Here is a 26,193-nt window from a genome sequence, read left to right on the forward strand (position 1 = left end):
TTTTTCAAACTACTTTACGAACTTAAAGGATTCAGACAGTTGTCTGCTAAAGTACAGTCAAAGTTAAATTTTTATTGTATTATAAAACCTTTTAAAAAACAAATATATATACCCTATAGATGATAAAATAGTGTTTTCATAACAAAAAAATCAATTTCATGTTCTTTTTTAAATACTAGTTAATTTCTTTTTAGCTTTCGTTTTTAATTAACTTTAACTTCCACTGCTACTGATTCATCTCTTTCGCCCATCACATTGTTGTTTAAACTACAGCTTCCTATTTAAATTCCTTATACAATTGTCTTCTATCAAAAATTATGATGCAGTTGGGTGGTACACCTATTTTAGTTCTTAGTCAAGACACTACAAGGGAATCTGGACGTAAAGTTCAAGTCCAAAATATACAGGCCGCAAAAGCCGTGTCAGATGTCATCCGCACGTGCCTTGGCCCCAGAGCTATGTTAAAAATGCTTCTGGATCCCATGGGAGGTGTTGTTATGACAAATGATGGAAATGCAATTTTACGAGAAATAACTGCTCAGCATCCAGCTGCAAAGACTATGATCGAGATCAGCCGTACACAAGATGAAGAAGTTGGCGATGGCACTACATCTGTCATTGTACTTGCCGGTGAGTTGCTGCATAAGTCACTCCCATTTTTAGAACAAAATACTCATCCTACCGTGATCATCAATGCATATCGACAAGCTCTTGATGATGCTATAAGTCTCCTACACTCAGAAGTCTCAACCCCTGTAGATGTTGATAACGCTGATGAGATGTTGAAAATCATTAATGGATGCTTGAGAACAAAGCCAATGGGTTCCTGGAATGACAAAGCATGCCAGATTGCACTTGATGCTGTCAGGACTGTTCAAATGGAAGTTAATGGTCGTACTGAAATAGATATCAAGCGTTATGCAAAAGTTGAGAAGATTCCTGGTGGAACTATTGAAGATTCTAAAGTATTAAATGGAGTTATGCTGAATAAAGATGTCACACACTCAAAAATGCGCCGGTTCATTAAAAATCCACGAATCATGCTGCTGGACTGTAATTTAGAATACAAGAAAGGTGAAAGCCAAACTGAAATTGAAATTTCAAAGGAGGAAGACTTCACTAAAATTTTGCAATTGGAAGAAAAGTACATACAAGATATGTGTGCAGAAATAATCAAGTTCAAGCCTGATGTTCTCTTTACAGAGAAGGGCGTGAGTGATCTTGCTCAGCACTACTTAGTCAAGGCTAACATCACTGCAGTGCGTAGAGTCCGCAAGACTGATAATAATCGAATCGCCAGAGCCTGTGGTGCTACAGTCGTTAATAGAGTTGACGAATTGAAAGAGGAGGATATTGGCACCAAAGCTGGTCTGTTCAAGATCGAAAAAATTGGAGATGAATATTTCTGTTTTGTAGTGGAATGTGAAAATCCTAAAGCTTGCACTATTCTCTTACGTGGTGCTAGTAAAGATATTCTTGCCGGGATCGAACGTAGTCTTCAAGATGCCATGTGCGTTGCTCGTAACGTTGTTTTGGATCCTTACTTGGTGCCTGGAGGCGGTGCTGTAGAGATGGCCATAGGTCAACGATTAATGGAAAAATCTAAGAGCATCACTGGAATTGATCAGTGGCCCTACAGAGCTGTGGCCGCTGCCCTTGAAGTTATTCCTCGTACCCTCATTCAAAATTGTGGTGGAGATGTTATTCGTTCATTAACAGCTCTACGTGCTAAGCATGCTACATCTGGAAATATAAATTGGGGTATTGACGGAGGAACTGGTCAGCTAGTTGATATGAAGGTATATGGTGTCTGGGAACCTTTAGCTGTTAAATTGCAGGTTTATAAAACCGCTGTAGAGACTGCTATCATGTTATTAAGAATCGACGATATTCTATCCGGTATCAAAAAGAAGGAAGATAATCCACAGATTAACCCCAGCATGGAGCCATCCGAGGAATCTATGAAGGAATAAATTGTTTTGTTCAAGTTTTCTTTTTAACATCATCTATTTCCAACTTCTTTTGTATCACCTTCCATTTTATTTTTCTTATTATTTATACAGAAAAGTTGCTAATGTGTTTACACATTTACTGTGATTCGTTGCTCACGCATTTTTAAGACTAACATAATGTGAACTTAAAATGGCTAATGTATTCAGAATCATGCTGCAACTAATGTTCAACAAAGTTGACTAATGATTTTGGGTGGATTTTCATTTAACAAGCAAGATCTATTGCTTTATATTTTGCTAAAATAGCTATATAAAATAAAGTTACTTAATTATATTGTTCTTTGTCACTTTATTGTGTTTCTAAGATTATGCCTTTGTGGTTTGTTTGTGTTTTAAATTATTTTACCTTTTCCTATTTTTTTTATTAAAAACATTAATTCCTAATCTTTTATGAATTTTTGCTAGTTTTTCAAATATCTTTTATTTAATTTTGCTATTAGTACTAATTATTATTCACAACAAATCTTCCTTGTTTTCGTTTTTTTTTTTTTAAGTCAATGAAATTGTGTTTAACAAAGGTACAAATTAAATTAAAACAACTTTTCATTATCTATTTTATTATGAATAAAATAAAAAGAAGAAATTTTACTTCAGGAATTAATGCTTTCAGGGTAAGAACTAAATTCGTGGGTCAATTATGTCTTTCTATTTCATGCATAAATAAATGTAAATCAATACATAGAAAACTATTTTAAATTGGTTGTAATATGGATTTCACATTTATACGTAATTTAAAAAATATAATTGTGATTCGTATTCGCATGATCTAAAAATTATTTGTATTTTGCGAGTTAAAACTTCAATATCGCAATTCATATTTATTATTCGTGTAAGAAGTAAGTTTTTCTTGAATTAGGTTCTATAAGGGTGAGATATTCCTCATTGGTAGGTAATTTAACATTCAGTGTCTCAATTACCCCTAATTGGCTTATGCTTTGTGTTCCTATTTTTTGTTTTTAACAAGTTAGCTGCTGTATATCCCAACAATGTATTTAACTTATAATCATTTCAAAATTCATTGTTGTAAGTTTTTTTTTTTGTAGATAAAGTGAAATAAATTATTCAAAAAACATATCTGACAAGTCACTAAAGTAAATTCTTACATTATGAGAGAGATATTGTATTTACAACTCTTCATTTAGGATTCGTCAAGTTGACTTTTATCAATTATAAGAAGTTAGGATATTATTGTAGCATGTTGAAAGGTAGCAAATGTAAAATTTTATCCTTTATCTATATTTTAATGAAAATGTAAGATTATTTCCCTTAAGCTATGATAATTTGATATAAAAATAATATTTTGAAAAATATAGTCTATTTATTAGCTATAGAATAACTAAATTACACAGTTGACGACTGCTGAATTTTCTAGTAGACTACTAGATTTCTACTGGTTTAGTTAAAATTCTAGTTTTAGTACATTTTTGAGTAAGTTTGATTTAGTAAGTTTCCTAAAATGATCCCTTTTCAAATAAAATTTTCACTAATTTATTTCTTATTTGAAAATTTAAATTATTGCCAAATCAATATATAATGAAGTGAGTTTTATTTATAATAATCAGTTTGAAGCTTTTTTTTTTTTTTCTGAAGTTTTTAGTTTATTTTTTTATCAGATCTCCCTTCTAAAATTACCTGAATTTTCAATGAATTAATTTATAATATATTAAACTAACTTTCATGAATTAAATTTCTATTACTATTCAAAACTATAAGTAAACATTATAAAAACATTTCAAGTTCATTTAATATCAATCATAAATGGAAAAAAATTGCAGATCATTTATAGTTATTTTGATGACTTAATTTCTAATCCCTAAGTTTCCCTGTGTGTAGAATATATGGTTTATATTGCAATAGTTATGAAATTTATATTTCGTGAAATGTACAGGATTTTTTTTCTTTCCATATTAGCAGCTATGGCATTAGATGTAATTATCTAGGGTTTTAACTAAATATTAGTAAGGAAAATAATTCTTCTTAGTCAGCACAACAGCCCCTAGCAAGCCTTGGCTGCCTCAACAACTGACAGACGCCAGCACCTCCTATCCATTGCAACTCCCTTCCAATTTCTAATCATTAAGGTTTTCGGGTCATTTCCATGTCGTTGAACCATCTAATAGGGGATATACCTTGCACATTGCTGAGGTTTCTGAACTTGAGGTCTTTTACAGGGTGGGGTAGTTGGTCTCACACCCAACATAGAGGACCAGTCCCCAGGGGCAGTGTGCCCGACTATACCCGGGAAAGAAAAAAAAAATGCTAGGGTATAATTTTACCAGTGCTAATAATTTATTTTGGAGTTTTTTTTTGATTTTATAAAAAGGTTTTATTAACTGCATCAATAAATCAAAGCAACATTAGTATAAAAAAAATAATTGAACATTGTTTAAAACAATTGAAATGTGTTATTTTTTAAGGGCAAAAGGAACTAATCAAAAATTTTATAACGAAAAGCTTTTTTTGAAATATTTTGCGAATGGAAATGGAATTACTTGCTAAAAATCCCATCTTTTATGTGTTTTTTTTTTTTTTTTTCAAAATGAAATGTTGGAAATTTATTTTTGTTCAACTGCATTTGATTTACAATTTTCCAAATTATAAATAATCAGTTTGAAGTAAAGTTTCTCACATTTATTTTGAATGCATGACAAAATTTAATGCGAAATAATGAAAAAAAAGCATGGAATTTCTGAACTGCTCACATATTTGAAAAAGTAAGAAAAAATAATTTTATTGACAAACAATTCTATTGTAAAAGAAAATACAAGTAATGAAAAATTAGAGAAATAAGCAAATTTTACTGTAAATAAAAAAACTAAGTCATAAAAAACTGGAAGAATTGGCAAAAAACTGGATACTTTGAAAAGTCAGTGGCATGCCATTGTGTAACCCCACGCTACACCTCGACATAGGTTTGAAGTTTTCGAAGTTAACTTTTATAAGAGTTGAACATGCAAAACAAGATGAATACTAGAATTAAATACACAGCAACAGATTTATTGATTGGGTGCATCTTTTTGGAAAGGTATAGAGAGATCTTGTTCAAGTAATGATGGACAGTGTTCAGAATAAGAAATCTATGACACATAGAATGAGGGAAGGACTAAACAAGGAATTTTCATAAAAAGAAAATTTTCAATAAGCTTTGGCTATTGGCCATAATTCTAAAAACAGAAGTATTGCCTTACAAACTTGTGACTGTTTTAAGATATCTCTCCGGATCTTAATACCATAGAGAATGCATGGGTTATCTGCAAGCAGAGACACAAAATGTTTGTTTGTTTAAGAATTTTAGATTCAAAAATAATATAAGAGGTAAGAACTATAAAAATCCTAATAGACTTTAAGCCGAGACAAGTAAAACTGATTCAACAAAATTTATTAATATTTCCAATAAAATTGTCTTTTAAAATTTTATGTTGATTCAATTATCATGCTTGCTATTTTATACCCACTGATTCCATTTATCATCTTGAAAGGAAATAGCAAGCTCTCTCTGACCACATAATTTTAATAGTTTTTTGAGAGATTATCTGTATGCACTTGATAATCAGGTATCTGTAAAAAATAGAGAGCAGATAGATAAGGGCATTTAAATAAATTTCTTACTTTTAAAAATTGATTTTAAAAAAATTTCACATGCTAGGAATATTTTTAATCATATTAAACAAATATAATTTTATATTTTCTTCTATTTTCATAATTTTGAAAAAAATTAAAAATTAATATAATATGTTCCAATTTTCTTATCTTTCAATTTCACAGCTTCTATTCGATATCAGCTTGTTTGGATCAACTTTAAATAATCGAAGTTATGTTTCAAATGTTTTTTTGTTGTTGTTTAAAATAAGGCTGAAAAAGTGATAACTTTTCACTGTGTATCAATAGAGAGCTAGATACATATATTCCTGATTAAAATGAAATTTTTTAGATTCCAAGGAATTTTGCAACAACCACATAGCCGAACATGTTTGACTTAACTTATATCCTCCTACTTTTTAATGGAGTCTATATTACAATAAGGTATAGGGGAAAAAAGCACACAGCTAATTTTCCTTTGTAAAGACATGGTTTCCAATAAAACAGGTCCCGCAGTGGACTGATCGTTAAGACACGGTTCCCAGCAGATCACCGAAGTCAAGCATCACTGACTACGGTCAGTGTGCGGGTGGGTGACCACTTGGATCAGTCTGCGTAGGGACCGAGGGTGTGCGGTATGGGTCCTCGTTAAACTGTGTTACCGTAAAGTGCTCGACTTCGCGCGCAGGTCGTCGGGCCACCGAAGCGGGGGTGCCATCCCCTTCGCAGAGGATCAAAATTGTGATGGCATGTCTTCGGATCATCCTCAGGGATGTTTCCCAGACCGTCGCCAATAGCCCATTGTGCAGCTCTAGTGCGACGTAAATTAACAACAACAACAACAACATCCAATAAAACAGCGAAGTCAAGCATCACTGATTGGTCATTAAGCAGATGGGTTACCACTTTGGTCAGTCTGCGTAGGAAATGAGGGTGCGCGGTATCGGTCCTCTTTAAAACTGTTGGATCGTAAAGTGCACGACTTCAGTCGCAGGTGGTTGGATTAATAAAATGAGGAGGCCATCCCCTCTGCATAGGATTAAAATTGTGATGGCATGTCCTAGGATCATCTTTACGGATGTTTCCCAGACCATCGCCAATAGCCCATTGTGCAGCTCTTGTACGACGTTAATACCTACCTACCTAGCATGAACAAACAAAGCAATCTTAAAGACAAACGTTTTCTTAATGAAATATTTTCTCAACGAACTTTAAATTTAATATAGCTAATAACTATTTACTCGTGAAACTCTCAGTAATGATCCAGATGAGCAATTCCACACCTTCCCAGCTTTATTCAATTTGAAATTTTTCTTTTAAACGTTCTTTTAGGGTTACAAAATGATAGTTTTAATTTAATCTTTCGATTGACTTAAAATCAAATATTTTTTCAAGAATTTTAATTAAAATCCCTTCACCTCACGAACCAAATAATCAGCAAATTGTAATTTCCATCTACAGTAATAATACAGCTGTTAATACAATATATAGCAGTTAATATTATAGTAACCGCCTGGATTTGAATTTTGTTGTTTGTTTTTTATTTTAATTTTGTGCACTCCAACGCTCTAACGGATATTCTTATTTATGTTCTAATTGTTTTTCTAAAATGAAAAATGCCATTTATTTAATTGAAATAATTTTCTTCTAAACATCATTGTTTTTATTTATGTTCACTTGACTATCCATCTATTTTTTTCAATAAGTCAGCTTTACTAACAATTATTTATACCGGAATGTTGAAATGTGAGTAGCTTTGGCATTTGTGAGCGACCAATAAATTGATACAATTTGCTTTATTTTTATCTATATATTTATTTTGTTTGAAATTTTACATATAAATTGTTGGTGATTCCTTACTTAAATTCATTATAAATTTGTATATAAAATCGCATTGCAAGTAAATATATTGTGTTGATTTTTTTTTCAATAATGGCTTTGGAAACTCGAGCATAAATGTCTATTGTGAACTATAAATTTATTGTCGTTGCTTCACTGTTAATTAATTATTTTTATTAAATATACATTGTTGATGTTTGCTATTTAATAAGAAATATAAACGTTAAATTATATTTTTATTATGGGTTAGTTCTCTTAGATAACATGAAATAATTAAAGTTGCTTCTTTATGATTTTATGAATTTTCACTCTAAAATTTCTTAAAAGCAGATTATTAGCTGCTAAACCATTTTGTATAATCTAGACAAAATAGATTTTTAGAAATCGCTTATAACATAAGATTGTAATGATGTAATCTCTTGAGTATATGTAGACTTCAAACCAGCGATGAAAATTTAGGGGTTCAAAAACTTAATAATACGGTAGAGGAACTTGCAAAAAAAAAATTCACAATTACATTATTTGCGTTTTGGTACACATCTAAAATTATTTATTGAAATTAATAACATTCTAAACCTAATTAGGTTCATTGAAAATTAGTATTTATTTAATAAAAAAAGGTAAAATAATATTAATAAATATATTCAACATAGAGATTAAGATGCTGTGACCAGATAATAAATAAAGAAAGAAAACAGAGAAAGTAAAAAGTAACAAAATATTATATTAAAAATTAATTATTTATAAAATTTTAAATAAAGTCAATTCTAACAACAAAAAATATTATTTCATTGAGGACAAATTATACTGTTAGTATATGAACGCAAAGCACAACATAACATGTAATTTTGAAATTTCAACAAATTTAAAAGAATTTTGTTTAATTTAAAAAATTTTTGTACCAGACACTTCTAGTTTTTCCATTTGAATACCATGCATTTAAATTCCATTCCATGTGTAGAACAATAAAATTATTACAACATTTTTGTTTTAAATGCATGAAATTCAATGTGATTTTTTTCAATTCCAATTATTGAAAGCTTATTTTGTATAATTCATTATAATAAAGCATCCTTAATATACTTTCAAGAAGTCAAAATTTTCACTAATGTGTATGATTTTAGAAACATTTGTAGAACATTTTGGCTACAATTGTCATCATGTCGCCTATACTGGCATGAACCCTAAGTGTATGTAATCTCTTTCAAGCACACTTTCCTACAAATTATATACATAAATTTTCTTTTAATAAATATTTAAAATGAATTTTTTTTGTTTGATAATTTTGATTAAACAATTTTTTACTTTAGTATCACTTTTTTATGAGCTAGGCAATTATATCATATAATTTCAAATTAATTTCTGATAATTTGTCAGTTATTAATGTGCTTAATTTTTCTTAGCCCCGATTTTACCACATTTATATAAACTTGCCTTCGTGTATGTCTGTCCGGGTGGAATTTTGCAATCGATTTTAAACTAACTTCCCGATTAGCCACAAACTTCAAATTTGGCGCATAGTTCAGAATTGGATGACAATGCATGAAAATGAAGAGAAAAAAGACATACAAAGTAAAATAAAATTAAAATTTTAAAGAAAAATCATTTTTGAGATAGTCTTTTGTTGTTGATTCCATTATTTCAAATTAGTATTACATGTCAGGTGAAAAGATTTTTACTGTCGGAGTATTTTTATTGGCTGAAAAATCACGTGGTAGGATCCAGTTTTTCCTCATTCATTTCCAGATCGTTTTGGTTGTCATCAGCATAAAACTAATGAAAGTCGTAAAGGTATTGTTTTTCTATAAAGATTTTCGTATCCCTCATTTAAAATGAAAGTTCTATTATTTTAGTAGTGGTCTTGTAGTAGTCTTGACTACTCTTGACTAAGAAAAATAATCTAAATAAAAATATATATTTTTAAAAACCACGTTTTTTTGTAGTGAAGAATAATAATTAAAAAGTAATAATTTTTAAAAAATATAAAATAAAAATTAAAAAAAATTATAATTTAAAATAAAAAAATTCAAAATAAAAAACAATATTTTTAAAAACCACGTTTTTGTAGTGGAGAATAATAATTAAAAAAAAATTGAAAAACGAAAAACGTGGGGCGAATGAAATACATAACAGTACATATACGCATATATATACACATTTTCTATACACATTTACACATGCACAGCTACATACATATGCATATACACAAACATATTCCAGATCTACATTCAGATACAATTACAGTTACAGATATACATAAACATATTCTCAAGAGCACACATACACACACTAATATAACATTACTGTTATGTATTTCATGCGCCCCACGTTTTTCGTTTTTCAAAATTTTTTTAAAATTATTATTCTCTACTACAGAAACGTGGTTTTTAAAAATATTGTTTTTTATTTTGAATTTTTTTCGTTTTCTTGCTTCGTGCATTTTTTATTACTAATCTGACAGAGACTGTAAAATCAGGGTTCCATTGTATTAAATATTTAGTAAAACTTTTTTTAATTCTTTTATCTAATAAAAAGATTTTTTTAAACTTGAGCTGTTATAATTGTAGCTAATTCTTATCAAACTTTTCTTGGCATATTGTCGACGCTAATATATCAATGAACTACACGTGAAGACCCGGCTTATACTAGTAGAAAAGCAACCAAGTTACTTTCATAAAGTTCAGGTTTCAACTAGAAGATACATAAAGTAATGAACTTCTAAAATGCAGTTACTTTAAATCTTTGTTTGACCATAGATTCAACAAGTATTAAATGTTGATGTAATATGTTAATTAAATGAATTTTTTAGTAATGTTTTAAGGTTATTTTTTTAATGTCTCATTTTTTCCCTTGCTTTAGTTACCAACCATATATTCTTACACAGGACCTTTGTACTAAAATTTATAGAGTCAATCTGCAACATTATCTTATTATCTTTGACCTTCACTCAGTCAGAATAAGGTTTGTAAAAAAAAAAAATAGACTATAATCTTACTAACATATAACAAAATTTTCAATTGTAAATTCTCAAAAAATTACGCATGAAAACTTTGTTTAAATCTGATTTGATTTTTATTCAATGATTTTAAGATTTAAAGATTGGGCAGCTCTTACGAGCAAGGCATGTCGACCAGTGGTCTATTGTACCACTATAGATACCAGAAATATTCAATACTTTTAATGAATTATTTTTCGAACTACAGAGCAATAAAAACGAGGGATACCAAATTGGCCCCAATTGTCTGTCTAGTGTTAAATTTTTAAAAAATGTCTTTTATTGCAGATTTATGTATGCATTTATTTTTAGGCAATTAACATATCAATTTTAATTTTCAGACAATAAAAGAAAGAGTGGTAAACCTAAGAAATTGTCTCAGGTTAGTGATAAGCTCCGGTCTCCTGACACTTCTCAGTCCAACATTGATGAATACTTCTCTCCTGTTGCTGCCAATGATGATAATTTATTGCCTGAAAGCTCACTACCCTCACCTGATGCTGCAGCTCTACCATGTGCTACAACATCTTGTGCTTCAGATGTAATTTCAAGAGGTCTGCATAATAATTCATAATTATTTTTTATCTTGGTACTTAGTAGTTAAAGGGACTATTGTTGTTGGGGGCCGTTAAAAAAATATGCACACTAAAATGGAAATTTTTTACCCCCCTTCGTACATTACCATGCATAAGGTCTTACTCCCCCCCCCCCTTAGAGTATGTACATTTTATTAGTCTACCCCTCTTTTTCATAAATTAAATATTTATTTAAGGAGTGTGTAGGAAAACGTCAAATTTAAATTTGGTGCATGCTTATAATGTACGTACTTTGTATAATACCTCCCCCCCAGAGCTCATTCTAGGCAGGGTAAACAGGGCGCAGCACCCTGCTGCCCTTTTAGTCAAAAGAATTCACCCTGTTGCCCCTGAAGTAAATTAGTGCCCTGATGTAATAGACTCCATACCCTTTTTGCCCTTTCTTTCCTGAACCCTTCTTTCCTTTTTCATCCAACCCTTCTTTACTTTTCCCCCAAACTCTACAATGGATTTCATGAACTGTTATTTTTAACTCTTTTTATTTAGTTTGTCATTGCTGTCAATACATAGATTTATATGGGAAAGGAAAAATAGCCATCACAACCCATTGTTGCACTTGTCTTTGAAAAATTGCAGTTACTTCCACTATCATTAAATCATAATTATTATTAATCATTTTAATTATTAAATCATAACTATCTATACACACTTAAAAACATACATTTATTATTTTATTAATATATGCATGCATTTTAAATAAATTACTAAGCTAATTAGCTCATTAACTCGATATATATGTTAATTTATTAATGAAAATAAGTAATTAATGATTGCTTTGCTACTCTCAGTTAAGTTAAAAAAAAATTCTTTTTCTGATTGACAATGCTTTTTAATAGAACGTATATTGCCTTTTTAGAATAATAATGCCCTTTTTTTAAACTTTTGCACCCTGCCCTTTTTTCTGCCTAGAATGAGCTCTGCTCCCCCCTCCCCATCGTACAAAACTGTACAAAATACCAAATCCCCTCCCCCCCTTCGGGATGTACATACTTTTTGAACGGCCCCTTGGCTGCTTTTTTAAGTTTGTCCCAACACCAACATTGATCCCTATCACCGATGTGTGTGAATTTTAATCTTTTAATGTACAGTACAGAACCCGTTATCCGGAAATCAGAAAACCGGAAAACCAAAAAACCGGAACGAAATTCGATAAATTTTCCCGCAATTTTTTAAAAAAAAATTTTTTTTCCTCATAGGATTTTAGGATTTTTCTTTCTTTTTTGAAAGATGTTTACCTTACCATCATTTCAGAAATAATTATTAGTGTATTACCTCATCGTTTTTTCTTATTTTTAAGATTATTTCCAAATATTTATTTTTTTTAGTTGGGTTTAACACTAAAAAAACGGCTTTTTGTAGCGATTCAGAAAACCGGAAAAATCAGTTATCCGGAATAGCGATAGTCCCGATCGTTCCGGATAATCGGTTCTCTACTGTATTGTAAAATAATCTTAATATTTAACTACATATTGTGATGTTTTTCAGTTTAACGGATTGATATTATTTTAACATAAGTCGATATTCTGGTTGCCCAAATAAAATTTTATCTCCATTTACAATAATATCATAGTATTCAATAATTGTGGTTTTGCAATATTATCTTTTTTATATGCATTGTTATCTTTCGTTAATGATCACTATATTATCACATTTGATGTGCCTGTGTGTAGTTGTTATGGGTAGCTGGTGACCTGAGTAAACCAGAATGTGGCATTGTTGCTACTTGTGTAGAAAACATGGCTTCTTGGTTCTTATAACTGATAAGTACCTTTTTTTTAAATTGTTTCTGAATATTTTAACTTATTTTGTGTTATATGGTCTAATTATCTCCTACAAAGATTCTTTAATCTCACCTTCTAGGTATCTTAATCTATTCTTCAAGGTTATTTTTTAAAAAAAATAATATAAAAACCACAAGAAAGAATATTTTTAAAAAAATGGTGTATATATAATTTGTCTTTTAAAAAAATCGAACTGTATGGATAACTTTTTAATGAGCTAACTAAAAAGTTATCCAAATAGTTAAGATTTGAACTTGTACAAATAGTTTGATTAAAGCGAATACTCGTCAAGATTTCCTGCTTTTAATTTATTTTTAGCTTTAGTTCTATTTCTATATCAATAATGTAAGAAAATCCCATTATTCAGAGAGTCCTCTAACTTATTCCTCTTGAAAGAGTCCTCCTAACTTCTAATATGTAACAAAAAAGAAAAGAAAGTGTTGCGAGCATTAAACTTAATATTATCCACCCGGAAAAAAAAATTCTTTAAGCTGTCATTAATGGTTTCAGGCAAAGTAGTTTTTCATAATTTCCAACCAAGGAGAACACCGACAGTATTTCAGAACAGAATACTGGATACCAACTTTTTGGAGTATTCACTTTAATTATTATTATTTTTTCATTCCCTGTTGATCATCAAAAAGAGACGGAGGGAGGAAAGCTGATGAGTGAATGAACAGTTGAGTATTAAGAAAAGGCTTTGATTTCTTAGAATTATTTATGGGGATAAGAAAAAACTGGTTTAGCATGAGGTTGCATAGTTTTGCTTTCATTTTCAAGAAAGCGAAGATGCCTTGTTTCATTTACTGAAGAAACTTGATGACTGAAGAACCAATCATTTCATTTAATGATGAAACAATCTTGATGATTATTTCGACAACATTTTTGATTAATTAGACAATATTAAATTTTCTTCTAAATTTGTAATAATTATGTCGAATTTGATTTGATCTTTTGTTTAGCTTAATTTCTTTGTTTGTTGTTTTCACATGTTGTGATCGTGCCAACATTTTTCATAATAAGAATAAAAAGACAACTAATGTGGTTGTTAAAAGTGAAAGAAAAATATAATTTAAAACTCTATTTTTATAATTGTATTTCTAAAATCTATTTAATTAAATTATATGTTTTTATACATTGTATGTATTTCTTATTATTATGATTATTTGTATTTTATATTCGCCCCCTCATCAAAGCGTGCGCTTTTCATTGAAATTCAGGATGCTTTATTGGTATTTCACAGTATATAATAGTTTATATTTAAATTTTATTATTTGTCATTTTGAAAAAAAGACTTGATAAATTTAATTTTAAAATATTTTATTGGTCTCATTTATAATTTTTCTCATGACTTAATTCTTAATGCTTTATTTTTTGTATTGGATAATATTAACAATGTTCTCAGTTGATCGATCTTATTGTTCTTTCTCATAGATTTTTTTTTTAAAAATATGTTTCATCACTTTTTTTTTAATAAAGATATTATTTATTTTTTATGTCATGTGTGTTTTCAGCTGAGAAAAAGGATGTTGATTGCTCTGAAAATGAAATTAAGGCTCTCAAAACGATTGCAGTTGAGCAGAAAGAGAAGAAAAACAGAGTTACAAACAGTGATACTTCAAAGAAAAAGTAACTAAAAGTTTTTATAAATACAAACTATGTAATGTCTCAACTTGTTTTGCATTAATTTCAAAAATATTATTTTTTAATGATTTTTCTTAGGAAACAGACGCTTCGAAATACACAGTTGACAGAATTCTTTCCTGTACGGCGAAGTAATAGAAAAACCTTTAATAGTGTTATGGTATGTTTATTATTTATAAGTGATGCTCTTGCTTTTATGTACTTCACAAATTGTTATTCTTCACAACTTTTTGTCTGTAATAATGTTGAATAGAAGAAATAAATTTTAATATCTGTCTCTTGAAATTATAACATATGACTTTAGCTTCTCAGATTATTTGTTGAATTAAATCAAAGGTGTATTTTTTTCGGACAAGAAAACCTATTTATTTCAGGGCATTGAAAGTAACTCTAAAAGACCAAATAAAATTTCTAAGAAAAAATGGTTAAAATGAGCAGAACATTTTTTAAAGATACAAATGAAGATTTTTGAAAAATTTGGATTTTTGATTCAACATCTTTTTATGTTAATTAATAATGCTTGTAAAAATAGCAAATGTCAGCCATTCCAATTTAGACACCATCTGCTTTAGCTCTACAGCCCTTTGTGAGCCCTAGCTTGTTCTATTCAATTCTATATCCATACAGCCTTCTATTTTGACTTCCCCACCTATAGATCTTAATTATTTCCAAGTCATCCTTACATCTTTTTCCTTCGGTGGCCTCTGGACCTGGTTTCTAGTGTCCAGTGGATGATCTTTTTTAAGCAGTAATTATTGTCTCTCTTTGTGTGAATATTGTTTCTCTTTCAAACCATGAGAGGTGCTCGGACTCGATAGAGTGAACAATATTGTAGAATATAATAATTATGTAGGCATAACTCTTAACCTTACTTATATCCTTTTTCAACATATTTAATGTAAGTGGATATTTATTTTATTGTTATTGAAAATATTAATAGTTTAAGATTTTATGAATTTCTTTCTAACACTTGACATCAAATATTTTACCTTTAGTTTTAAACTATAAAAAAAAAGTAAATAAATTTTTTTTTGAAAAAAAAAGAGTTTTTTTTCTGACCTTGTACACATGTCTAATGTATTATTTTTAGTTCATTGTTTTCAAGTGATTTACATTCATTGTTAATAATTGTACACAGGGTTATGTTTTTTGAAGTTTTATTTTTATTACTGGTATATATCAAGGTGGCTACCCACCTGGAAAACCTGGAATTATCAGGGAATTTTTTTATACTGGAAAAAACCTGGAAATATCAGGGAAATTTAGATAAAAACCTGGAAAAATCAGGGAATTTTAAAGAAAAACTAGAAATTTTTTTCTCTGATAATTTTTTTAATTTTACTAATTTAAATTATTTGCTAATTTTCTTAATTTAAATTATTTCGTCCATTATCCCATTTTTTTTAAATGGCAAACAGTTGAAATATCATCAACTTTGCTTGCATCATGCTTGATACTTTGCTTGCATCAAAACTTGCTCCATTACAGTGTTAAGCTGGGAGGCCACATAAAATTCTCCCACTGTTGCTAAACGAATGTAGAAACCTTTGACCGCTATGGGACTGTGCAATTTAGATAAGATTCTGGTGGAGGTGGAAAAAGGGATTAGGATATTAGCTTCTGTTTTTAAATTCTGTCCTTGGGCTGAATCCATTTATGGCTCAAGTTTGTTCTGATGCTTTAGTGGTAATTTTTTTTTCTATTTTGACAGAATGTTTTTATATTTTTAACTTCATAAAATTCTCCAAAAATTAGTTGGTTATAATTTAATAATAATAGATTTTGTATTGCACTCTTTTTCTTAGAGCTTTTCTACTCCCATTCAAAGAAATTCGTGAATTATTTTTTCTCAGCAAACCAACCAATCTCTCATTTTTTTACAATCGCTAACAGCAGTGTTTGTCGACAAATCGTTACAATTGTTGCATTAATGCTAATTTTTTTTATTTCATTTTAACCTTTTATAACATATTTTAATTTTAAAAAAAAGATTTTTTAAAAACCATCTATATATTAATATTTAATTTTACTCCTTTGTTGGTCAATATATGATTTTTGATTCAAAATTTTGTACCAAAGCATTAAAAAATAAATAATAAATCTTGCCAAATTGTCAAAATAATTTTTTTTTTCAAGATGATATGTTAAAAAAATAACATTTTGAATAAAATATTTTATAATATAGACACTTTTCTTGTGCACATCCTACACTTTATAAGAAAAAAGAAATGAAAACCTGGAAATTTTAAGATTTTTATCTGGAAAACCTGGAAAAATCAGGGAAATTTGAAATCTGATTTCAGTGGCCACCCTGTATATATTTTCTTAAAAAATATTTTTTCAACTGGTTAAATTTTTATCATAAGCTGTTTTTTGATTTTGTATATTTTGTTTTCAATATCTGGCGTAATAAAATTTCTTTTCTTTTTTTGAAAAATGTTCAATGAGTATATCCTAAGTAAAGGGAAGATTTTTATCCAAGTTTTTTTTTACTATTTTTTCCTTTGTGATTGTCAATTAACATGCAATAGATCAAGAAGAGTATTGTTCTTAGTTATGACTCATCTTTAAATTCAAATATATATTTTAAGAGTGAAAGTTTGCTAAACATGTTTGCAATACTTAATGTAGAATTTTAAAATATGCATTACTTAAACAATAATTTATATGAATAATTTATGAATTAAATATTAGTATTCTAGTTAGCGAACCATTCAGAAACTATATTTGATTTGAATTTTTACTCTCTTTTTCTTAAACTATGAAAAATTATTTCTGTTTTAGAAAGAGAAACACAAAAATGTGGAGAATGCCATTTTGTGTGCAAAGGAAGATGGATTTGAGATTCGAGAATTTCCTGAAAAAGGTCGAGGAGTTGTAACTACCAAGCCACTTAAAAGAGGGGATTTTGTTCTGGAGTATCATGGTGAACTCATTGACTATACCGAAGCATGTAAAAGAGAGAGGCTTTATGCTATGAAGGAAAACACTGGTTGCTACATGTATTACTTCAAGTACAGAAACAAACGTTATTGGTAAGCTCTCATCTGTTTTTATTTCTTCTTAAAAGTTTCTCATTTTGCTAAATTTGTATAAATTCTTATCGAAATTTATTCACTTGCTGAAGCTAAAAGTCAATGGTTACAGCTAATTATTTAGATTGCAGTCAATGTTGGTTGCCACTATAAGATGTGAAAATTAATCATTTGATTTTTTTTTTAAATTCATCTTTCAAAGATATTTCTCTTATGTTTAACCATTTAAAGTTAAATTATTCCTTTTAAAAATTAATATTAAATACTCACTATCAAAATAAATGCTACTTTTTATAATAGTTTTATTTAAGATAATAGTTATGCACGTATTGTAATGCAGTTGCGAAATCAGTGAAATATTCAGGTTATGTTGTAATAAATTTCTTATTTTACAGTATTGATGCCACTAAAGAATCTGGTAGATTGGGCCGACTGGTGAATCACAGTAAAAAAGGGAATCTAAAGACTCAGCCCATTTTCTTGCAAGACTGTCCTCATTTGGCTCTCTTTGCTGGCAAGGACATTGAAGCGGGTGAAGAGCTCACTTATGATTATGGTGACCGAAGTAAGGAGGCCCTGGAGTTCCACCCATGGCTGGCATTATAGTAATACAGATTCTTGTACGATGTGTGTTCTTGTATATAGTTTTATTGCATTTTTCCATCTGTTTATTCATGAATCCATCACTTTTAATAATAAAAACAAAGTAGCTTTTACCACAATTGTAGTTTTGTTCTTGTGACTTTCATAAGCTTTTTACATAATTAGCACCAAGGTTATATTTTATTTATTTTTTAATAGAAAAAATACTTTTTTTTAACAAAAAGAGAAACCCAGCTATGAATTGTACTATTACAGTTTAGATATATATTATTTTATTGTTAAGTTATAACTTTTTACCGTCTGTTTTTATGATAATTCTAATACCATATTTATGAATAGATATTATGCCATTCAATAGTGCAGAGGATTTTTGTTAAATATTATTTTCTTTGTGGAAATAAGATGTTTTTGTACACTGTGCTGCTATTTGTAGGAAATTCTCAGAAGCTTTAAAATACCTTTCTGGAAATAATGCAAAGAAACTGAGTATTAGCACAACTTTTAAATTCTACTTCACTGAAATTTTAACCATTCATAATAATAATCCATTTCATTTATGAACTTCATTATGAATTTCCATCCATTTCATTATGAATCCATTTCATTATGAATTATTTTACAGCATTTATGAACTTTTACTAGTTGAGGATGACAGTACACCTGAATATTAAAATATAATATATATTTACAAGATTTTTTCAGTAAGAAAGATATTCCTATCTTTGACAAATTAAATTTGAAGGATGTTTCAAAGTCACCAGATAAGTTCACATTTTATTGTCAACATTTAAAAAAAATTTCTTGCATTTTGAACTTTATTTCTATCACTACTAAATATCAAAATTCACAGAAGATGATGCAATAAACAGAAGAATTTATATAGCTTTGTAGCTAAGTGAAGAAAACAGTTTGACATAAAATCATCATTTATATTTTCCAAGAATGTTGCATGATTAAACCTATTAATGAACTGTTCTTTTTCTGTTATAAAGTTTCATGTCTTACACACAATGGAAAAAGTTTGTCACTTGGAAAATAATCAACGAGGTTGAATGCAAATAATTATTCCAAAAATTTTTTTTTTGTAATGCTCAATTATTTTATCCTCATTAACTAGATCAATATATAAAATTTTACAGAAAGATATTTTATTGCTTAAAATTAATCTTTGAATTTACATATGAAGTAAGGGGTCCGGTTCATTTCGTCGACAATGTATTTTATCCTATGTGTTCCCCAAACATTTATAAGTTCTTTTACTTTATAAAATAGACATCTTTAATGTAACAAAAAGAAAAAAATTCCCAATGACTCCACACCCTTGGTATGCAATCGAAATGATCGTGTAAAAAATGGTTCAAAATCATAGGAAGGGAGGAAACCTGCCTAATTGGATTTTATGATTTAAAATATTTAGAAAAAAAAACTCAACTAATTATGATATAACAAACGAATTGACTTATCATTGAGGAGAGTTGTCCATATGCATCTGATTTTATTTTCATTAATGTTTATTTAAAAAAGTTTAGTCAACTTATTTTTTAACCCAAATATTAAAATGTGTTTCTTTTGATCTGCCAGTGAATAAAATTTTATTTAAATTAGTAAAATTCGCAATGAGAGTATATATTTTAAAGATGATCACTGACGAAAGTCCTTTAAAAAGTGTAAATGGAAATGTTTTTAAAAAAATATTTTGTGAAGAGCAAATACTAACACGCTTGCAACATTACACCTATGTTTCTAAATATTTTTGGTCCTGTGAGTAGCACTTTAATTATTGTAGGAGTCTACAACCGCTTCGATAAATATCTAAACATCGTGTTTGCGTGCCTCTAGTTCTTAGAAAACTCTAATAGTGGTAACAAAACTAAGACTAAGTTCGCTTTCGATTATTTAGTTCGAATAAGCATATTCATTCATCCTGTCCTAATGTTAAAGATGCTGAATAAAAAGTTGAAAATTGAATTGAATTAATCATTAAGAAAGTCTTTTTCCACCATAAAAAAACCTAGAAATTTTTTTTTTACTTATGCAAATATAATTACTTAAGGCCTATAATTATTTTCATCTCTGTGAGAATCAGATCAACTCTGATTTTGTTAAAATATGTCTAAAAATGTTGAAAATTTTTACAGCAATAAAGTTAGCTCCCCCCCCCCCCTCTGAAATAGTGTCAAATTTTCCTTACATATTTTTATTACTTTTAATTCTACGAATATCTCATTTTATTAATTTGATTTGATATTAAAAATAATTTGATTGCTAACTTCACACTATCAACTGTTGATCACGGTTCACATATTATGCTTGGTAATGTTCTGAAGACAATCCTGAAAACAAGTGTCGAGCTATTACGATTTAGATATAGAAAAGTAGATTTTGATACGTCAACCGTTCTCGATTAAACGCTTCTCAACTACCTATCAATTTATTTAAAAAGCAAACTTTTTTTAAGTGCAATTGGAACAATACACAACAATAAAGAATTTTACTTTAGTACAAAAATTAAATAATAGCATTTTCTAATTAATAATAAAAATATTTAGATTAAATCTCTAAAATAAGATTATGCATGACACTATCAGAGAAATTACCATTACGACGAAATACCCTGTCGATGAAACGACCATGTCGACGAAATGACCCTGTAGATGAAACGACTAGTCAACGAAGTGGCCTGTCGATGAAACGACCCTGTCGGCGAAATGACCTAGTCGATGAAATGAATGCAACTCGAAGTAAGTAGGTGTATTTTTTGATTAAAAAAATTGCCAGGCTTAGAATAAAAACCGTAGTATCGGGGAAATTATTTTGGATAAATCGAGAAAGTTTCTTCTGAAATTGCCAAATTAGCTACAGTAGGAAAAAATATTAATACTCTTAAAAAAATAAGTTATTGCCACTAATTCTTTTCCTTTGTAGTTTTAAACTGTCATTTGGAATTGGCTTATTAAGTTTGATTTGTATTGTCCCTTATCTAGTGGAAATAAATTTATGATCCTTTGCTTAGATGAATTGTACACTCTATTGTGTATTCCTATCATAAAATGATGGCTCATTTTCTTCCTTTTGAATTTTTTGTAAGGATTTCTTACCACTAATGTGAATGTTTTGCAGGGGCCCCCACCAGGGGGGAGGGTGGGCGCATGATGCGCCCACTTAAAGCTTGGGGGGGGATTTTTACACTAAATAAAACGAATAATTTGGGCAGGGGGGAATTTAGAATTTGCCCAAGAGCTTGGGGGGGGATGGGGGCCACTGATGTTTTGAAATAATATTTCAAGCATAGTTGTCGTTATCTTTATGTCTGGAAATAGATTTTCCTTCCGGAATATGAATCAGGTTAGGGCAGTGTTTCAAAAACTTATGACTTTTGTGTACCCTTTCTAAATTTTTCGTAACGCTGTGTACCACTAACCAGAAAATTAATGTATTTTTTTACTATAAAAAATTGCACAGAAGTTAAAAATCACAACTGGCTGTTGATATCACTAATTATTAACTGTCAACTCTGCAAAAAATAGCCAATAGAAAAATACGTAACCATAAATTTTTATGGCTAGCTTTATTTTTAAGTAATTTTCGTTTGTTGCAAGATATTTCGCATAAGAACACGTACCCCAGATAAACTATTCCCGTACCCCTGGGGGTACACGTACCACACTTTGGGAAACACTGGGTTAAGGTATAGGAATGAATTCTTTCAGGATAGAATCCCCCCCCTCTGAAATAGACTTTCATATACACGAATTCTGCTAAATTATTTTAATCTTGCCATAAAGGGCATACCCTTTACTTTCATTCATGCAAAATGTTAGTTAATTAAGCACATCGTTTTTTTTTTTGCTCATATTTAGTTTTTCACATTATATAAGACTTAGTTGTATTTGTGTTTTCTTTAATTTTAGCATATTCTCATTTTTTTTACTATCAAATATATATATATATATCAAAACGTTTTGCGCAGATTTAACGAATGAGTAGAGACAACAAGTAAAGAGTTAAAGTAACAGTTTTCAACTTTATTTAATTAAATAAAAAATTTAGATATTATCCGCAAAGTTTTGATAAATAAATGTAATTTAGTTTAGAGTTATTTAATATCACAGAGGATTGCAACACCTCGCATAATCCAATGATTTGGGTGAATGTTAGTCTTTAGCCAGAGAGGCGTGATGTAGGTTAGGTCAGTTCGTCTTGGTTTCTTGTATACAGGGCACTGATAGAGAGCTGGGTCTTTTGGATCAGTAGAATTTATGGCATAGATGTGAACAACTGGGAGAAGTGTGAAAAGAACTTTGGGTGATGGTTCAATCAGCATGGCATTTTTCCTATCCCAAGAAGCTCCATCAAGGTAAAGACCATACACATAAACACCTTCCTATACAAAAAAATAAATAAATATAATAGTAAAATAATAGATCAGGTCTATTTATCTCTATTATGGATCATAACTGAAAGTTTATTTCTTTATACAGTTTAGGCGTTTCAGAGAGACCCCAATATTGCGATCCTTCCATTATAAAGACCTACACGAACTCCTCTTTACTGTTCTATAGGTAATGTTATTTTAACATCCGAACTGAATTTTGTTTACTGTTTTTTTAATTCCCAGAAAATCCATGTCCAATCATGTGTTAGATATTTTTGTACTTTCAAAACTAATATTTTTCCAATGACAACAAGTCAATCAATAACTGTTCAAACAGATAACTATAACTTGAGATAACTCTTCAAACCACTATTGCTTTAGATGTTACCACTCAATAAACATGAAACATATTGAATTCTCTAGGAATGAAGAAAGAGAGTTACATTACCACCTATTCTTACCCTTGAATATTACAAGCATAATTTATAGCAAAAAAAAATTTGAGAAAACTTACATTTAACTAACATTAAAACAACAAATACTTACTTTTATTGAGAACTTGAAGAGAATATTGCACAGTTACTTAAAAGTCATAATTTTCTGCATAATTATAATTTTTCAGAGTATTCAATATTCATCAATCATATTTTTCTTGTTTGAAAATTGTATTTACTTCTTTTGTGAAGTGTCGCTTTGAATTTAAAACATAGTATTGGCATTGTTCTTCGTTCTTGATTTTAGTTATGCTCAATTTCTGGACATATCTTATCTAGCAAAAATGGCTGCTCCTAACTGATATAACATTATAAATGCTGAGAGCAGAAATTATGAATTTTAAAGGAAATGTATAGTTGAGCTAACATCAAAATCACAAATTGCTAAATTATTCAAGATCTCGAAAATTTTCTTCATAAAATTGAGAAATCGATGTAAATCTAAAGGTAGAGGAAAAATAGTGATCTAATTTCATGTCATTTTTGGAAAGTAACATTTTAAAATCCAGAGAAAGCACTGAATGACTGGCTAAAGTTTATGCACAATACTAAAATACATTATTTAAAATTTTTTTTAAATGAATTTTTAACTTACATGTACGCTATTAAATAATACTTGTTATTAAAAACTGCATATTAGTCAGTTTGAAAATAGTATTATTAGAACAGTAGTATGTTTTTGCCGAAACAAGTCCATTATTTATGAAATATAAGTAAATACTTGCACTAATTTTAAGTAGTCACAATATAGCGACCTCATGTTATAACTTCCATTGTCGTTTGAAACACAGAGGAGGTTATATCGCAGGTTTGCTGAAACATTCCTATTGGAAAAATCTTAAGTTATAACGTCCGTTTTCGTTTGAACCACATGGTATAACCCAGTTTACTCGCATGAAGATTCAGATTTCTTTAGTTGTCATTAGCATAAAATTAAAAAATCACAAAGGTATTATTTGTAATATCTATTTATCATTTCCCAACATAGTTTGCTATTATTGCGTTTTTAAATATATTAATCTCTATTAAAAGCTTAAAACTAAAAGTAATGTTTCTTTACTATAAAGTAATCTTTACTCTATGTCGCATTGCCTAGTTATGCAACATTTTATTATAAACATAGTTAAAATGGGATAAAATCATTTTTACTTATTCACACTTTAAGAAAGAAATATATTGAAAAAATTTAAATTCATTAATCACAATGAATAACACACGCGATTTACGAACAGCTATTGTATTAAGCTGTCTGCCCCACTGCGTTTATCAGGCAAGCTGAAGTACATCTTTTCATCTGATTTGCAAACATAAATAAAATCTGTTTTTTATGCTAAATTCTTGTACTTAAGTGGCTCTAAATTATGTTTTAAAAAATTATTGTCATGCAAAGAGTTCCTATTAAAATTTCAGCATTCTAACTGTATTAAGAAAGTTTTCTAAATTTCGCTTGATGACAAATTCCCAATGGTGATAAATTTTGTCCGTGGAGATCAGGGTCAGATAACAGTGAGTCGAAACTTATATTGTTCTCAAACATAGAATTCCAATTGAAATTCAATCACTTTAGCTAGTCAAAATGTGGCTGAAATTTCTATTGATGATTTCTTTTTGGTGATAAATTCTACTTATAGCTGTTAGTAAAATTGTAGACATTAGGAAGCTTGTATTGTTGTCGAACACAGAGCTTTGGTCAAAATTTGAGTGCAATTTTTTTGTGTAAGATTTAATAGTTAAAAACACGAAAGTACGTTAATAGAAAAAAAGTGAAAATAGGGTTGTACCTTTGGAGGATCTTTGACACTTTCCCGAGTGAGTTGCGTGACATCATTGTGAAGTGTGACAGAATCCAATGCCCAACCTTTGTTAGCCCTGCTTACTTCTTGTCTCATAGCAGTCAAAAATCCTATTTAGAAAAATAGATACATATAGTAAAAAGCATACATCTATGAAATACCATTTATACACGGATAAATTATTTATACACGTATAAATTATTTATACATATAAAACACTATTTGTATTTATAAACACTATTTATACTTATAAACACTATTCATACATCATATATAAAACATTTTTCTTCTGATACTAAAAGTTTTTGTTCAGTAAGTAATGAAAAAAGATATCACCATGAAAAATTTCAGTTCTAATGATAGGATTTTCACTAAGAAAGAGCAAATCTTAATGGTTTGAAGGGGGGAGCTCAAATATTCAAATAATTTAGAGCTAAAAAACCACTAAATTAACTACAAACACAGAAACAAACACAGAAATGTTCTTTTTTTAAATAAACACACTTTTTTTACGAGTTTAAATTTCTGATATCAAAATATAAGAAGTAGCCACAATCTGGAAAATATTGTCCTAATAGTTAAGGCAAGACAGCAGTCTAAAGTTTGGGCTTTTAAACGTTAATTTCATTTTTTGCATATTCCACCTTATCTCAGGAAGTTTTAAAGCGAATTGAAAATTTTCTGCATACAATTATAAGTGCGCTTTTCCAAAGATATATATGAAGATATAAATATTTAAAATTTGGTTACAAGCAAAAAAAGTTCTTCAGAAATGAAACTAATCGATCAATTTTGCCATTCAAAACGATATAGTTGAAGATGGTATAAAAACGTGAATTCAAAAATTTTCTAACGTTGTTATAAATAATGATAAATAAATTAATTTTTATTATTAACATGTTATATTTAATTATTGTTTTTATTATAAATTAATATTTGTAAAGAATTACTTTGGATTAAAAAAGTTTATTAATGTAAGAAAGAACTTTTTAAATTTGTTTTAAAACTTCTAGAGATCTCACCAAAATTATAATTAATGGGTCCAAACTTTCAACTATTCAGCTTGATTAAATATTATAACCATAATATCCATATTGCAGCCACCAGCAAAATTTGAGGGTTACAATAAGTATTCAGTGCTTTATTTTGTTTCTTAATTAATAGTTAGCGCTAAGTAGTGAACATAATTGAGGTCACCTTTTTGAACCATTAAAACAGGCAGTCAGTTCGTGAAAATCTGATGTTATTAAAGGTGATATTTTTTTTCTTCAACTCTCTATACAACTTACAATGCTTCCAACAACTGTATTGACATAAAATAATTTTCATAGAAAACTAACAGACATAAAAGATAACTTTACAAAGAATAATATTTTGTTCATTCTAAATTACTAAATATAGAAAGAATTGATAAATAACACCTGCAGCAAAAATTTTAAATGAGAAA

At 29.1% G+C, this 26,193-nt stretch overlaps 3 protein-coding genes across 4 annotated transcripts in view; 2 read left to right on the plus strand and 1 right to left on the minus strand.

Moving 5' to 3' along the window:
* The first annotated feature begins 33 nt into the window (after positions 1-33).
* CCT3 (chaperonin containing TCP1 subunit 3) lies at positions 34-2,286 on the plus strand. The gene has a single exon (XM_016058664.4). The coding sequence runs from the start codon at positions 318-320 to the stop codon at positions 1,971-1,973; it is 1,656 nt and encodes a 551-aa protein (XP_015914150.1). The 5' UTR covers positions 34-317; the 3' UTR covers positions 1,974-2,286.
* Positions 2,287-7,093: 4,807 nt separating this feature from the next.
* Set8 (SET domain containing 8) lies at positions 7,094-18,203 on the plus strand. The gene is made up of 6 exons (XM_016058666.4): positions 7,094-7,337; positions 10,767-10,979; positions 14,317-14,431; positions 14,525-14,606; positions 17,231-17,481; positions 17,877-18,203. Exons 1-6 carry the CDS (start codon positions 7,328-7,330, stop codon positions 18,085-18,087), a joined length of 882 nt encoding a protein of 293 aa, XP_015914152.1. The 5' UTR covers positions 7,094-7,327; the 3' UTR covers positions 18,088-18,203.
* A 3,885-nt stretch (positions 18,204-22,088) lies between these two features.
* Positions 22,089-26,193, minus strand: part of LOC107444508 (dynein axonemal heavy chain 8) — a 119,880-nt gene continuing 115,775 nt past the window's right edge. For both annotated transcript variants that reach the window (XM_087156947.1, XM_087156948.1), the window contains 2 exons: positions 24,735-24,856; positions 22,089-22,468 (listed from right to left, as the gene is read on the minus strand). In XM_087156947.1, the coding sequence (XP_087013073.1) occupies positions 22,181-22,468; positions 24,735-24,856 (410 nt within the window). In that variant the 3' untranslated portion in view covers positions 22,089-22,180. The remainder of the gene's footprint in view (positions 22,469-24,734; positions 24,857-26,193) is intronic.

This window comes from Parasteatoda tepidariorum, chromosome 2, assembly GCF_982258835.1.
Source record: "Parasteatoda tepidariorum strain Cologne lab strain chromosome 2, Ptep-v5.0, whole genome shotgun sequence".
NCBI lineage: Eukaryota > Metazoa > Arthropoda > Arachnida > Araneae > Theridiidae > Parasteatoda > Parasteatoda tepidariorum.

Bases quoted from the DNA above. Each gene is read 5' to 3' on its own strand.
- Set8 (XM_016058666.4), top strand. The intron at 10,980-14,316 runs GTCTGCATAATA...GTGTGTTTTCAG, and splicing joins TTCAGATGTAATTTCAAGAG to CTGAGAAAAAGGATGTTGAT. The intron at 17,482-17,876 runs GTAAGCTCTCAT...CTTATTTTACAG, and splicing joins TACAGAAACAAACGTTATTG to TATTGATGCCACTAAAGAAT.
- CCT3 (XM_016058664.4), top strand. From the start codon at position 318: ATGATGCAGTTGGGTGGTACACCTATTTTAGTTCTTAGTCAAGACACT.